At 45.4% G+C, this 14,120-nt stretch overlaps 1 protein-coding gene across 1 annotated transcript; it reads left to right on the plus strand.

The window, feature by feature from the left end:
• The first annotated feature begins 1,698 nt into the window (after window positions 1-1,698).
• On the plus strand, window positions 1,699-13,621 carry LOC126537459 (glutamate receptor ionotropic, delta-2-like). The gene is made up of 8 exons (XM_050184465.2): window positions 1,699-1,740; window positions 2,573-2,673; window positions 2,969-3,059; window positions 5,514-5,672; window positions 6,599-6,743; window positions 9,949-10,166; window positions 12,450-12,733; window positions 13,339-13,621. The coding sequence occupies exons 1-8, from the start codon at window positions 1,699-1,701 to the stop codon at window positions 13,619-13,621; spliced, it is 1,323 nt and encodes a 440-aa protein (XP_050040422.2).
• Window positions 13,622-14,120: the final 499 nt, after the last annotated feature.

A 14,120-nucleotide genomic window follows, 5' to 3' on the forward strand; every position in this document is an offset into this window, starting at 1 on the left:
AACTGAAACTCTAGTTTTCATGTGTGACGTAAGAATGTTAAGATTTCCTAGTATATTTATTATTTTGTGCACATAATATTTAATATCAAACGAATCATAAGCGTTTGGTGACGTTTACACCGCCAATACATGTTGAAGATAGCTACTAGCACAAAGGAGGACTTTTTAGTAAAGTTTTAAACTATGGCAGAGGGTGAGTACCGTAATTTTTGTGCAGACATATTGCTGATGAAGTGTATCTTTCAGAACATTTTGTATGCGAATGACTGCATTAATGATAATATTTGACAAAGTAACTCTAAAGGTGCCTGATGTGGGAGCTTAGAAACACTCAAGTTTTGTCTGTGCGGCACTGTCATTTGTGGAATGCTTACACAGGTACATTAGGACTCACAATCAAGTTGATGGAGAACTTGCCCTGTCTGCAACGATAGCTTGACTGATAGGTCATCACCGCATTGTGAAAGCCTCACATCACTCTACTAATGCTTCAAAACAAACTATGAAAAGAAAAGATGTGTTGCTACACTAGCAAGAAAACACTACAAGGCTCAGGAAAAACCAAGTTAAAAAACTTGTGAACTTTACAGTTCATCAGCATGTTTTTTTTAGGCCAGGTGCAGCTGTTTCAACCTTTCTATATTGATTTGTTCAGAGCTACCTTTTCCTTAATTTTCTCTTGCGCAAACAAGCATGAAGTCTTTCTTTTTAACTTCGAATTTGTTTTTAATATGTTTATGGATGCAATGAACTAGAATAACAGAATTTATGTCAAAAATGTGCATTTGGTTGAAGGAATACTTTCAAGGAAAATCATGTTTCTTAGTTGCTGAAACAGTACTCAACCAAAATTCTACTGATATTGTTAATTTCGGTTCCTTGCAGAGAAAGTTCACGTATTCGTTCGCTAAAAGGGTTTTGCAATGAGATGACCCGAAGCTATGATTGTTGGCGTCCGGCACAATTGTTATATTTTTTTGACACAGAAATGGCTTTAAAGATGTGCCATTTGATATGCGCTAAAGATCTGCACCCTTTTGTACAAAGAAAAAAATCAGGATGTGGCCTCATACTTAAGTAAATAAAGTTACAATGTCAACGTTCACTGATAGGGTGGAAAGGACATGACACGAGTTAGCATTCTGATAGCGTCTTGATAGCGTTTAGATGGCGTTTCGTGCACTTCTTGAAGATCTATATTATAAAAAGCGATAGTTATTGTGTGATATAATTGTCCCCCTACATAACACCCGAAATAAAGAGTGCGGCTCCCGAAGGCTCCTGTAACTGAAAGCCGGCCGTTCAGTTTGAAAGCAGTCGAGAGGCAGATGTGCCAATATATAATATATGATATTAATATAATATAATATAATATAATATAATATAATATAATATAATATAATATAATATAATATAATATATAACATTTAAGCAACGCCTAGTAACTTACGTGACATCTGATAAGGCGCATAACCAACGCAAGTTGAAAGCGTCTACAAATAGAATATATTGGTGTACAGGTAGGATAGGCCGCGCAGGATGGTAATGTGCTTTGTACTCAAGTTGCCTTCGCATTCGTAGATTATATTTCACTTGTGTTCAACGTGCAGTAATGATCAGCGGGGTATCAAGTGTGAGAGGAAACAATTACGAAGAGGCTTCTGAGTTCAGCACTCGCCTTCTCAGCGTTTCTTCGACATGGCTTTGAATGCTACGCACCTGCGAGTCACCGTTGCTGCCGTGAGTATTGTGGGCCGCTTATATCCTACAATAGACGTTTTGTGCGTTCTTTAGCGAGTTTGTTTGCTGGAACTTTTATGTCATGCGCAGCACTTTATCGTTTTCTGGGAGAGACGACGCTAGGCGTGTGCCACAGGATCAATGCTTCATACTCATGAGACTCAACTTTTGCTAGTTCAGTGAAGAGAATGTAACGCGCGGAGTGCAAATGAAGTGATATAGCCCGTAGGCACTCATAATTGAGCATTAAGAGATGAACAGGTTGTTGGGTCCACATTTGCAAAGGTAGTCGAGTCTACTGGAAAATTTTTTTCTCAATGCATTTTCGAACATCAAGAGGGCTGAAACTGGACAGTTCATTCTCTCCATATTTAAGGCTGTCCCTGTTCTTCGGGTATGTAAGGGGCGCTGGATGAGACGTAAAAATAGCCGTGATGAACAGCTTCAGCCATAAATCTGCGAAGTACTGTCAAACGACAGGAGCAATCGCTGCGCCTTGTCATGTGGACCCTTTTGCAAAAATAGTGCTTGGGATCTCGTAGAACTGAGTGACTATGTTCCTGTAAAGATATGACGTTGGCGTTGCTCTCGATCAGCAACTAGAGGCGGCAGTTCTCCTACAATGCCGTGTTCAAGCTTTCCGGTGTTTCAGTGATACGCATAAGCATTATGTGCGCACGTGAAGGCTAATTGAACGAATTGTAGGGTTGGACGTGGTTTGCTACGAAAGCTTCCAAGTCGCGTTAATACGTAGCCCGGCCGCAGCGTCTTTCAGTCTTGTAGTGGCCTAGTGGCTTTAAACCTTCAAAGCTGCGAAGTTGGTTCTGTGCAGGCTCCGCCGTGGGTACAGCCGGAATACAAAGGGGAAAAACTCCACGTGGCCGGCATATTTGGCCACATCCTGCAAGCACTCGCTGACTTCGTTCCTTTCAGGTGAATTAGCTGCTTACTGTATTAAACATGTTGCTCTTCTATCTCTTTTCGCGCCTGGATTTTTTCAGCAAGCCGAAGCCATAAAAGATACCACACGCCGTTGTCGTTTCTCATCGGCGAAATCGCTTGAAAATGTGAGGCTGCCGATATATGCACTTAAACTCGAGTTTATTAGATGCCTTATAATGGCGGAAACATTAGACGCCCAAATGTGATAGAGTGGCAATAAAACTAATAACTAAAATATTGTAGACCGTCTCTATGTATGTACGATTCGCGCCTCGCGATTTTTCAGCTTCGACGTCACATACGACCCCCAGCGTTCTTTCGGCACCCGGCTCGAGAACGGCAGCTACACAGGCATCATCGGACTCCTGCAGAAAGGGGTGAGTGATTTTCACCCCTCATTACGATACGTTCGCATGGACAAGTTGGTATGCAACGGGCTCTTTGTTATTCGACTTTACTGCTGAAAGGAAGTAGACGGACAGGAACGTAGGTCGCCACATATATGATACAAATAAAATTGTCCAATGTTTAACGATGCTTTTCTTTTGTAAAAAAAGTATATCACCAGCATCCCATAGTGCATTTCCCTGGTTGCAATAGTTTTACAGCGCAAAATGGCAACGAAGGAAAATGGACTAGGGCGAAGTTCTCGCGGCCACTTCAATGCATCAACAACTATGAACTTTCTGCAACATATTACTTCTAGAACAAACACCAAGAGAATATTATCCATATATATTTATCAGTAAGTAGAGTGAAACGGGAAGGAAGGTGTCTTTAGGGCGTAGGTGTCTTTTAGCTATTCAAAACTTAAAGAAAAAGGAAAGAGTGAACGAGATGAAAAAAGCATATGACAAAATACCAAAACAAACAGTGGAAACACTGCAGACATGATACAACTCGCAAGCACGTAAGTAGGGTCATCAGGGTAATGAGCTTTGCAAGCACGGCTTACTTATTTGGTACAGTCACCCCATCACACTGAGAATCCCACATGAAAACTTGTTCAGGAACTTAACACTCAACCGAGGCTCAGCGGCAGTCCATGAAATTACGCACTGTTCAATACTCCACTGATGATTCGAAGCACAACAAGCCGAAATTATTTCCCGCACAACCCTGTTATCCAACTCCTCTCTGTCTTTGCCTGGAGAGCAGCCATTTACGCCCAGCATCCATTTCAAATTTTATCGCGCCAATTTCAGTGGTTCTCCCAGAGTGAAATAGCACATACATTTTGCGTGGACACCTTTAGAGGATGCTTAAGAGGACAACTTTAGGGGATCTACTGGCAATAGCGATTTCTCGGTACAACGACCAGTAGAGCTTTGCTGGTACACCACTGACGACCGTAAGTTGCTGCACATCTCGCTTATTGCAACACCACCCTCTCATACGCCTTGCCTGCGCTGCCTCCGCTCTTTTTAGCTTCCGCTTCACACTTCGAAACACGTGGCTCGGCGCCTCATCGTCTTGATCGATACGGGCGAGTATGTTACATTGCTCGTAGAATAAAAGTGGTTTTCCTGGGGACGGACGGTCGCGCCAATCTATACCGAATACGACCAGATCGAGTCCGCTGTCGTGTACCTCGTTCTCCAGAGCCGTTGGCTCTTGTGTTCCTCAGCTCGACAGCCGCTGACTGGAGCGCTTCCCGTGGACCACAGAGAACACGTGGGACGTGCTTCCTGCAGAGAGCGTTATATAGACGAATAGCGCAACAAATGCTGACCAGACCTGTCGAGCTCAGCCATCGGCAGAGCTGGGATTTCTGTTGGCCTGCGCAGTACGGGCGGCAGCATTCCAAATAACGACGGAGTGCAAGAAAGCTTGCTTGCCGATGTAGTCTTTGGCATTGGCGTTTGTCGGTTCCTTCGTTTTTAACTTAGAAAGTTTACCTTGCGGCTCACTTGTTGCCACAAGTTAGCACGCGCGAACTCATGAGTTGTCTCACACAACTTTACATGTGCATAATGTGCTGACATAATTTGTGAAGTAAAATGGCACCGCTGTTCCGTTCAACGCGAGTAGCCAGCATACAGGGCCAGTGATTTAAAAAAAAAGCAAAGCTATCGAAAGTAGCGGAACCAAATAAAATTGGTAGGTCGGAGCCACCAGCGGATATGGACGAGGAAACCCGGTGTATGATTCATGTGTTTTGACATCGTTCTGTGTGACAGCGCTAGTTAAGGAAGCTCTTGCAAAGGTAATATTTATTAAGATTACCTACAGTGGCAAGACCGCATTATTGTAGGAAGGTTACAATGTTGCAAAGTTAAAAGCAAATTCGACCAACAAATACTTAAGTGCAAAATATAGCCATTAGAATAAATTGCGAACATTGCTGCAAAGAGGAAAACAAAATCAACATACAAAAGCTATTTCAATAAACATTTTGCCTCATGTTTGCGAACTTAAATTCAATGAAAAGCCACGTCTTCTTTTCGCCTATCTAATGACGTGTCACATTAGAATTCAGCGGTAAACGAAAACGTCAGGAGGATGAGGCCCGGCAATTCCTCTGCACTGAAAGCGACCAACTAAGAGCCACACAACGGCTCCGTGCTGAAGAGTGAGTCCTTTAGACAACGCTTTCACTCGTCATCTGATACAGTTATCTCATCTTCTGCTCCTCTTATATAAATATATTTGAACCCCACGCATTCCTTTATGAGGCAACTAATGGTCAGATTCGAAGGAAGATTTGTTGATTTTATTACAAACAACGTTAGTACATATAGTTTACAAAAAAATATCACCGGTGCTTTGTGTGAACGGCTGGCGAATATGTACCGTCTTCTGGCTATTTCCTTTCCCATACATTTGCGCAGGAGGTTGACCTAGCCGCCGCCTCGGTATTCTTGCAGTCTGACCGCGCAGAGGTGGTGACGTACGCACCCGTCATGTACACCAGCCACTGCGCGCTGATCGCTGTCGCCGGAAAGCCTACTGTCAACGCGTTCGGATACGTGCTTGTCTTCGATTGGCAGGCAAGTCAGCCTTCCATGTGCTTAGAGAAATTATCTGGCTGTTCGGCAAAATATTCCTTAAAAGGCACCATTTACCCCCGGGAGAAAAATGTAAAAAGAAATAAAAAACGATGCAAAAGCAGTTATTTAGAGGAAACTCTGTAGGTTGATTCTTTCTTCTTGTGGGGGGGGGGGGGGTGGGGGGGTGAGGGGGGAAGCAGATTTGGCATCATGAATTTTCCATCGCGATCATTCTTATTTACTTCTCTACGTCTTTCTCTAATGCTGAGTGGAGGGCCATAGCTTGATGGACACGGGCATCTTTTTTGGGGGGTGGGTGTCGAGGGGAGGGGAGGGGGTTGATTAATAAAAAAAAAGAAGAAAGGTGGAACGCGATTCAACCTCTAGTGAAAATTGATCTAAGACAATGTCTTCCTGAGCGAGTTGGGGTGAGAATGGGGCAGAGTCACTGCGCAAGGCAACTTATCGCATCCCTCCTTCGCGTAAGAAGAGTGGCAGGAGCGTCGGATTGCTTAAGAGTTTGGGCAGTACTATCTACGGGATCGGCCCACATTTTTAGACTTCTCACACGCACTGGAACGGCCCATATTTTAAGAGTGCGCTACCTTCACGATCTACCCTCGGGAAAGGCTGGAAACACACGCGATGCGAAAGACTGTTGGTAGCTTGCTAAAGTAAAACTCTTGCTTGGGCTAGTTGGTTTATGCTTGAATTAGTAAAGACAAGGCGCAGAAGACCAGGACTCAAGAAAAACACGAACGACAGGACCGGCGCCGGTCCTATCGTTTGTGTTCTTCTTGAGTCCTGGTCTTCTGCGCCTTGCATTTACTAATTCTAGCTTGCTAAGAAAGACATTCTCTTCAATACACGCCGCATTTTCTTTACGAGCATGTTAAACATACTAACTGCCTTTTTTTTACGGCAAGGCGTGGGCAGCGATTGTCGCCTTGGTTCCGCTGATGTCCGCGGGTCTCGCTTACGTCGAAAGACGGAGGCCTCGAAACAGGGACAACTTCTTCCGGGAGGCGTACGACAACATCTGGGACATCTTCTGTTCTTTCACCTACAAAGGTGCGTATAAAAATGTGTGAGCTTTGTGTTCTGGGGAATGAAGTCGGTGTTCTTATTCGTTTGGTTGCTGCCGTTTGGGCTACTATATGCCTTACTGCGAGAAATTATCTCAGTGAAGAAAACAAGAAAAACAATATAAAAGGAATGTAAAAAAAAACTACAGATCCAGCGCATAGAGACAATGAAAACAGAGAAAGCGTAGAAGAAAGGCAAGCGTTATCCCTAATTTATAGGTATTATTTACAAGGAAAATCCGAAGGGGGAAATGAAACTGGACAAAAAGAGGAATTGCCGTAGGGGGGAGCCAAACTCGCGTCTTCCGTTGAGTTACGCTATAGGCCCCCTTTAGTGAGGGAGGGTATTACAGTAAATCTAGCCTTCCGTACCTTAGAAGTGCACCGCTTTGTCAATTAAGCTATCGAGGCAGCCATCCTCCCCGCCATTTGCATGGGTATTTACGCACGTGCTAGAGATTGGCCCTGGGTATACGCTGGCCAGCGCTGCACATGTCCGAGGGGGCTAGCGCTCCAACGGATAGCCTGGAAGTAGCACACTGAATGATGTATTTGAATAAATATTGAGTGCGTAAAAGGTGTCCCGTGTACAACTCGAGACACGTGCCAGCAGCACGGGTAGGTGAGCCATGAACTTCATTCGAGCCGTCCACTATGTGTGGTCATTGTAGAACAACAGACACTTGAGCACCTGAACCAACAGCTAGATAAATATCTTCACGTTCTAATAAGGCATGTTCCATAGTTTCCCTATTTTTACCGCAGCAAGCACATGCTTCTTTTTCTTTGGTGTACCTCGCTTTATAGCTGCGCATCCTTAGGCGTCCTGATCTCGCTTTAAAAAGTAAGGAACTTCCCTTTGAGTTATAAAGAATCGTTTCTTTCCTGATTTGGTTCTTCCTCTTGGATATTTACTCATGACAGGTTTCTTTTTCCTGACGCCGCCCATGAGAATGTCTCAGCCTCTCTGACTTTGTGTCTGACGTTCTTTGTCGTCACGTTGCTTACTAAACCGGTCGCATACCTGCTGGTAAGCTTCCTACTTCTTTTCCTCCACTGTGAGCCAATGTTTATCGCGCACCTATAACTTAACACTCTCGCAACATTCCCTTTCTTTCATATTCCTCAGTCGTTCTTCAATATCAATTTTACTCTGAGCTTCCCTCACTTGAAAACTTGTCCAGCCATATCACCTTGCACAGCTTCATTTGTAGTCCCCCCGTGAGCGCCTAATGTGAGGCGTCCCACTGACGTTTGGTTGCCGTCGAGTCCTGATTGTACCCCTGACTTCAAGCAAACAACCGCATTTCCAAATACAAGTCCTGGTACCATTACACCTTTCCACATACCTCGGATCACCTCCTACCTATTGCATCCCCATGGTGCTCTGTTTTTCATTCTGGCCCCATTCGCTATTACTGTTTTCTCCGGTATTTCCATATATCTATTGCCTTCGTTTTAACCACACACCAAGCTATTAGTATTCTTTTACCCGAAGTATTTTCCGGCCATGTATTCACACTGTCTGTTCACTGTTTTCATTGAATACCATAAAACTTAACCTTTTAACGTTAAATTTCAATTATAAATCATAAATCATAAATCTGCAGACCGCCACCACGCGGGATGCAGATGTGCTCTTCTTTATAGGCGGTACTTTTGTTTGCTTGAAAAATGAATAACATTGCCTACGCTGAGCGGTTTGCCTTATCTAATTGGCTGACAAGAAGCGAGGACCACGCTAAGTGGAGAGAGATTCGATGGGGCTGAGCCAGTGCACTGAAAATCGATAACCGGATCAAGAGGGCGGTGCCGGCGGCTGCGATTGGTCCGTTTTTCCTTGCTTGGCTTGAGGTGGCTGGTCGAAAATCGCGGCGGCATGCAACGGAAGCTTAAGAATGCCGCTAAAACAGATCCTCAGCAAAGAAGAGCTGGCAGAGCGAGGTCGTAAACGTGCCGAAAGTGCTTGAAAGTTTGACACGGCCACGAAGAAACGTTCATTGTGCGCAGAAAAATCCATGCTCCCCGATAGGTGCGAGTTGCCAGTGCCTGAAAAATCCGCGGCAGTCATCTTTTATTCCTTGCGGAAGGGGGCAGCCTGCGGCTATTCAGAAAAAAATCAGTTTTGTTCGGCATATTAATGCGTTTTTAACGCGTACGCGTCACGTTGACGCGGTGAGTTTTCGCTGTTTTGTGACGTCGCGTGGCAGGCAGGTGAAGTGGATGCTGCCGAAAGCGTTTGACCAATAGCCCAGAGTTAATTGCTAAAAGGCGTCGAATCAGAAATAATTTTTTGTTTTGTCCGATGATGCATAATTAGTGTGTACGCGTCATATCAAACGCGGAGCTATCACGGTTTCCTTGACCTCGCGTGACAGGCAGGCGAAGTGGGGGTTGTACAAAAAAGTTTATGACCAATCGCGGAGGGCTAATTGCAGAATTGGAATAGGTTTACGTTATAGCGCCCCAATACAAATTTGATCATTTTACATAACCTCATCAAGCGTCTAAATCTGTAAAGGTTAACTTTTGAGTATTTTCTACAACATGCCTAACCAACCAACGCTCGACTCTCTTCGCCTACGCCATCATCTTTGCCCTTCCCAACGTTCTCTGAGTTTTATTGCGCTGTGCAACCACAGAGGTTGTCCCAATAAAATTTCTTCAACATTCGTATCGGATTTTTGGAACGTGTGTTTAAGAGCGAACGTTCTATCGCAGTAATTTTCAACGACTACAGTTTCGCGGTAAAATCTGCTGAAATAAGTCAGATTCTTTAGCATCACACATGGATGGCATCGACGTAACCGTTTGGACGTGATAGAATCAGCAAAGAAAGGTAAGGTCGGCTTCAAACAACTAATTTCACTAGTAATTAGCGAACGACTTATGGCGTAACTAATATAGTTGCTACTTGTCTTTGGGCTAGTTGGTTCATACTTTCTTGCTGTGTAAAAAACAAAGAGATAGCCCTAAACTCTATAGACAAGAAAAATTGGCAAGACAGTTGCGGGTTTCACTCTTTCCTGTCGACTTCGCATAGTTTCGTGCCTTTTAAGACTACAAGGAATTAAACACCGCAGCAGTTCTGGGAAGGTAATCCATCAGCGTCTTCCCTTTGGTGTCAGTCACTTCTGAGAGCTTTCGAAGCAAACCGTGTTTACCTCGACGTCTCGCCCTTTCCATGGCAGGGCACACGACACCCACGGAGAGCTACGCCGGTCGGTTGCTCCTGTCGTTCTGGTGGCTCACGGCGCTCGTGCTAACGAACGAATTCGCCGGCCACCTCATGGCCAGCATGGCCATCAAGAGCGAGCCGCCGCGATTCCGGTCCGTGGAAGACGTCGCGTACCAGACGTCGATACGACCGCTGATCTGGAAGGACACGGCGTTCGACACCTACGTGCGGGTGAGGGTGCGCGTGTACTGAGGGTGTAGCGATTTCCAGCGGTAGGGTAAGTGAACATGCGATGAGCACAAGGACTAGTTGGGCTCAACGTTCTGTAGAGCAGTGCCGCAGAAAGGGCAAGCGCACGAGAAACGTAAAACTTACTCCACGAGCGCTCAACTGACAATTGAAGCTCATTGCTGACGAACCGACATGTATAGGTACAGAATATCGGTGTGCTGAACAAGAAAAACAAAAACTGCATAAAAAACACAATGAAAATTACGTTATGGCATCTCTGGACTGTAATCGTCTATTACATCACGTGGTCAGACTTTATTTATGTTTGCCTCCACAGCAATGGAAGTTCTTTGCATACAAAAGTGCGAGTTAGGGGTGCTAACAGCGCTCGTAGTTTTACGTATCTTCTGTGCTTCGCTTTCCTGCGCCGCTGCCTTAGTACATGAATATCAGCACTCCCTCGGTAAGTGTGTGTGCGACAGGGAGAGCGGTAACGTGAACTCTCACTGACGCGCTAAGGCGAGCAATGAGTACGTCACTTCCGAGAACGTTCGAAGCAAAACGTGTTTACCTCGACGTCTCGCCCTTTCCATGGCAGGGCACACGACACCCACGGAGAGCTACGCCGGTCGGTTGCTCCTGTCGTTCTGGTGGCTCACGGCGCTCTGATCCAACGCGATCTGCACGGATGACTGCGTCATTCGCAGGAAGAGCATTGCATAGCTCGTAGCACGCCCGCAAGGTGTTCTTAACGGTTTTGCCAAAGCAGGATTGGATCTGCTTCCAATTGTTTGCGCTCAAAATGTTAGTGTATTTAGTGCTATCCAGAAAACGTAAAAAGACAATTTATTGCTCGGACCGCAGCAGAAATTCAAGGCACTGCATTAATAAAGTAGAGCTTGCCACACTGAACTAATTCTGCATGCATTTCCGCATTGCTAGTTATTGCGAAAATGACATGGACTCGATGTGAAATGTTGGTTCATTTTCGCACGTGCAATACGCAAAATAAGTGGGTTTGAGCTACTGTATTAAGATGAAACATTTCACTAAGGTATTGGCTGAATTCTTCCTTTATCAAATACACTCCAGCACATGAAAACCTATGAGTTTAAAGCCAGGCTACATACAGCCTGAGTCGCATATTTTGAGATAATTTTAGCACTCTGGGCACAGCAAGCCCACTTAAAAAAAAACCATCCGGTTCGATGGTATTCACGACTGCATCTATTAAAACAAGAGGTTTTCAATTTGACTGAAATTATCATCAATCTTCTTCTGATCGGGGCAGCAGCGAAATGAGTGCCAAGTTTTCCCGAATCCTCAACCTATGACAAAAAATTAACCACGCTTGGTTCTGCTGTTTACTCTTGTTCACTTACGGTACATGCACCTGCAGGCTGCTTTCGTCTCGGCTTGTTCTTTTGCGTGGTCAACTCAAAATTTTTTCAGCCGTTTACAGTGAACATAAAATTCTGCACTTGCAATAGGAGCTGGAAACTTAGCTCTAGCGTACGCGTCTACATTGTCGCCAGAATGAGTGTTCGGCACACACGGAAGTTACAGGCACCAAATAAATTTGTCACAACTTCCTTCTTTCCACTCTTAAGGAGGTTGCAGCTGTCTAGATCTAAACTACCTGACGGTACTTATTTTTTGTCGTAAGCTCAATACAACACCTTCAGTTGTCTCATAGATCCTGATTGCGAGAAATCAAGTCTTTCAGAATTTATATGACCAGAAAGGATCCTTTATAAAATCAAAAATCATTCCGGCGATAGTTAGTACTGCCGTCGAAATGACCAAATGTTATCTAGGTTTATTTGAAAGCAGAAGTGCCGTGCTTTAGTTACGGCCAGGAAGTAGCACCATCTAGCACAGTTTAAAACATTTAACTTCTCTAACAAATCGTTGCTATGCGTATCACTCACTTCAGCGCCAAAGAAGGGTAACAAATCCGTAATATGCTTCCTCAAATAAGCTGTGCCAAGAATAGCAACATCGATGCGCAACGCTTTATTCCCATGCTAGTTGAACGATTGCAGCGCCAGGTTTTCCTCTCGCGATCTTAGCAGGGAAAGGGAACTCTATGGAAACTCTATGGCACCCAGCTGCCCATTCGCAACACAGCACACTTTGTTACGGTGGCCTAGGCTCATACCTCTTTTTTGGCCTGCCGTGCTTTTGCTATTCTTTTAGTACATTTCAGTGCCGGTACATTTCATACAAGCACTACTGCAGGTTTACAGTTTAGGCGTTTGACGAGCACTATTCTTTGCGCAGACGTCGCAAAAGCCCTCACTGCGCGCACTGACCAGCCTGGCTCTTCACCAAGATGGATTCGTGCCCCTGTCCGAGCTGTACTCCCAAGCTTCCCTGGAGCAGCTGTACAGTGGCCGCGCTGTCTTGATCAACGACCGAGACGGGAGCATGCACATGCTTGCGAAACACTGCCGCCTCACCGGAGGAAGGCTGTACGTGGCTCCAGAGCTGCTCTTCACCTCTTTCAGCACTATGGCGCACTCCAAGCGGCTGCCGACGAATCTGCAGAAGAGGATTCGAGCGAAGTACGCTTTCAGGTTAAACTTCGGCTCCTTGGCACTCCCCTGCGCCGCTTGGCTAGTGTTCCTAAAGTTCTTTCGCGCGACAAAGATAGCTGCAATCTGGCAGGGACGCAGATGACGTAACCGGAAGGAAACCGTCACTATGTATGTGCATAGTGTGTCTCTTTGTTCTCTTTGTAATTAACCAGACATGCGAATTATGTCTTATTAGAACGTGTTGCTAGAACGTCAAAGATGAACGCTCTTCCGCCTTTATTTTATTGATCCCGAGGTGTTCATCATTACCTAAGAAATGCTTTTTTTTACAGCGTACCGAGCCTCCCACTGCCCTGACATATATCATAATAAGGTTAAACTGAAAAGTGCAGCAATATAAGCTTTCGTTTCCGCGCATTTCTTCATATTGTTTTTCTTAACAATCTTTGCCCGCCGCAAGGGGTTTCGAGCTGCGATGGGTGTTCAGCAGTGTTTAATGGAGTCTCAGGTCGCCTTTTGCCCTACTAGACCCAGATGGGCATTACCCGCATCCTTACCATGTGCTGTGTTCTCCCTCTCTGCATTTGCTCCATTCCTAAACGCACTTTCCGTACGGCTTCTCTTCGCCGAAGAATGCGAGCCATCATGGAGTCTGGACTACGCCTCGAGTGGTACAACGAGGGAGTGAAGGAGTGGCACCGCTGCCGGGACATGCAGCGGTCCGGCGCCTCCAAAGCCGGCGTGCTGTCTTTCGAGGAACTGAGCTACGACGACATGGCGGCCATATTCGCTCTGTGGGGCATCATGGCGACATTCTCGCTCGTCGTCTTTCTGTTGGAGATGTGTTTTTACACAATGGCGACGCAACAACAACATGTGCTCCCACGCATCAGACGCAGACGTTACGTAACGTAACATACGTCAATCGCACCGGCATCCAGCACAGCACATTTCGCACACATTGAAGATATCATGGTTGACAATTAAAGACCAAACTTGATCTCTCATTGTCATTAGTAATTGACGCACAATTCTCTCTGCAGGCGCAAGTGCGCTGGCGAACGTCCTTCTTAATGTGACACTGCAACTATGCAAGGCTTTTGGGTCGTAAGGTCTACGTGTATGTGTCGCCTGTGTGTATTACTACAAGTTTACCGCAAGCGTCCCGTTGTGTTTACAAATGACAGTGCTGTCGCATTCAACATTGCCAAGATGGCTACCACAAGTCGTATTTTTTACTGCTTGAAAGAACGCTACAGGGCATAGTAGGTATTGCAATAACTGAAGCACTCTAGCAGATAGAAATACTTCGTAAACCTAGGATGAGTTGCACCCGCCGTGGTAGCTCAGTGGCTATTGTGTTAGGCTGCTGAGCACAAGGTCGCGGGATCGAATCCCGGCCATGGCGGCCGCA

Source organism: Dermacentor andersoni, chromosome 4 (assembly GCF_023375885.2).
Source record: "Dermacentor andersoni chromosome 4, qqDerAnde1_hic_scaffold, whole genome shotgun sequence".
Lineage (NCBI taxonomy): Eukaryota > Metazoa > Arthropoda > Arachnida > Ixodida > Ixodidae > Dermacentor > Dermacentor andersoni.

Bases quoted from the DNA above. Each gene is read 5' to 3' on its own strand.
- LOC126537459 (XM_050184465.2), top strand. From the start codon at position 1,699: ATGGCTTTGAATGCTACGCACCTGCGAGTCACCGTTGCTGCC. The intron at 2,674-2,968 runs GTGAATTAGCTG...GCGATTTTTCAG, and splicing joins GCTGACTTCGTTCCTTTCAG to CTTCGACGTCACATACGACC. The intron at 12,734-13,338 runs GTACGCTTTCAG...TCTTCGCCGAAG, and splicing joins CAGAAGAGGATTCGAGCGAA to AATGCGAGCCATCATGGAGT.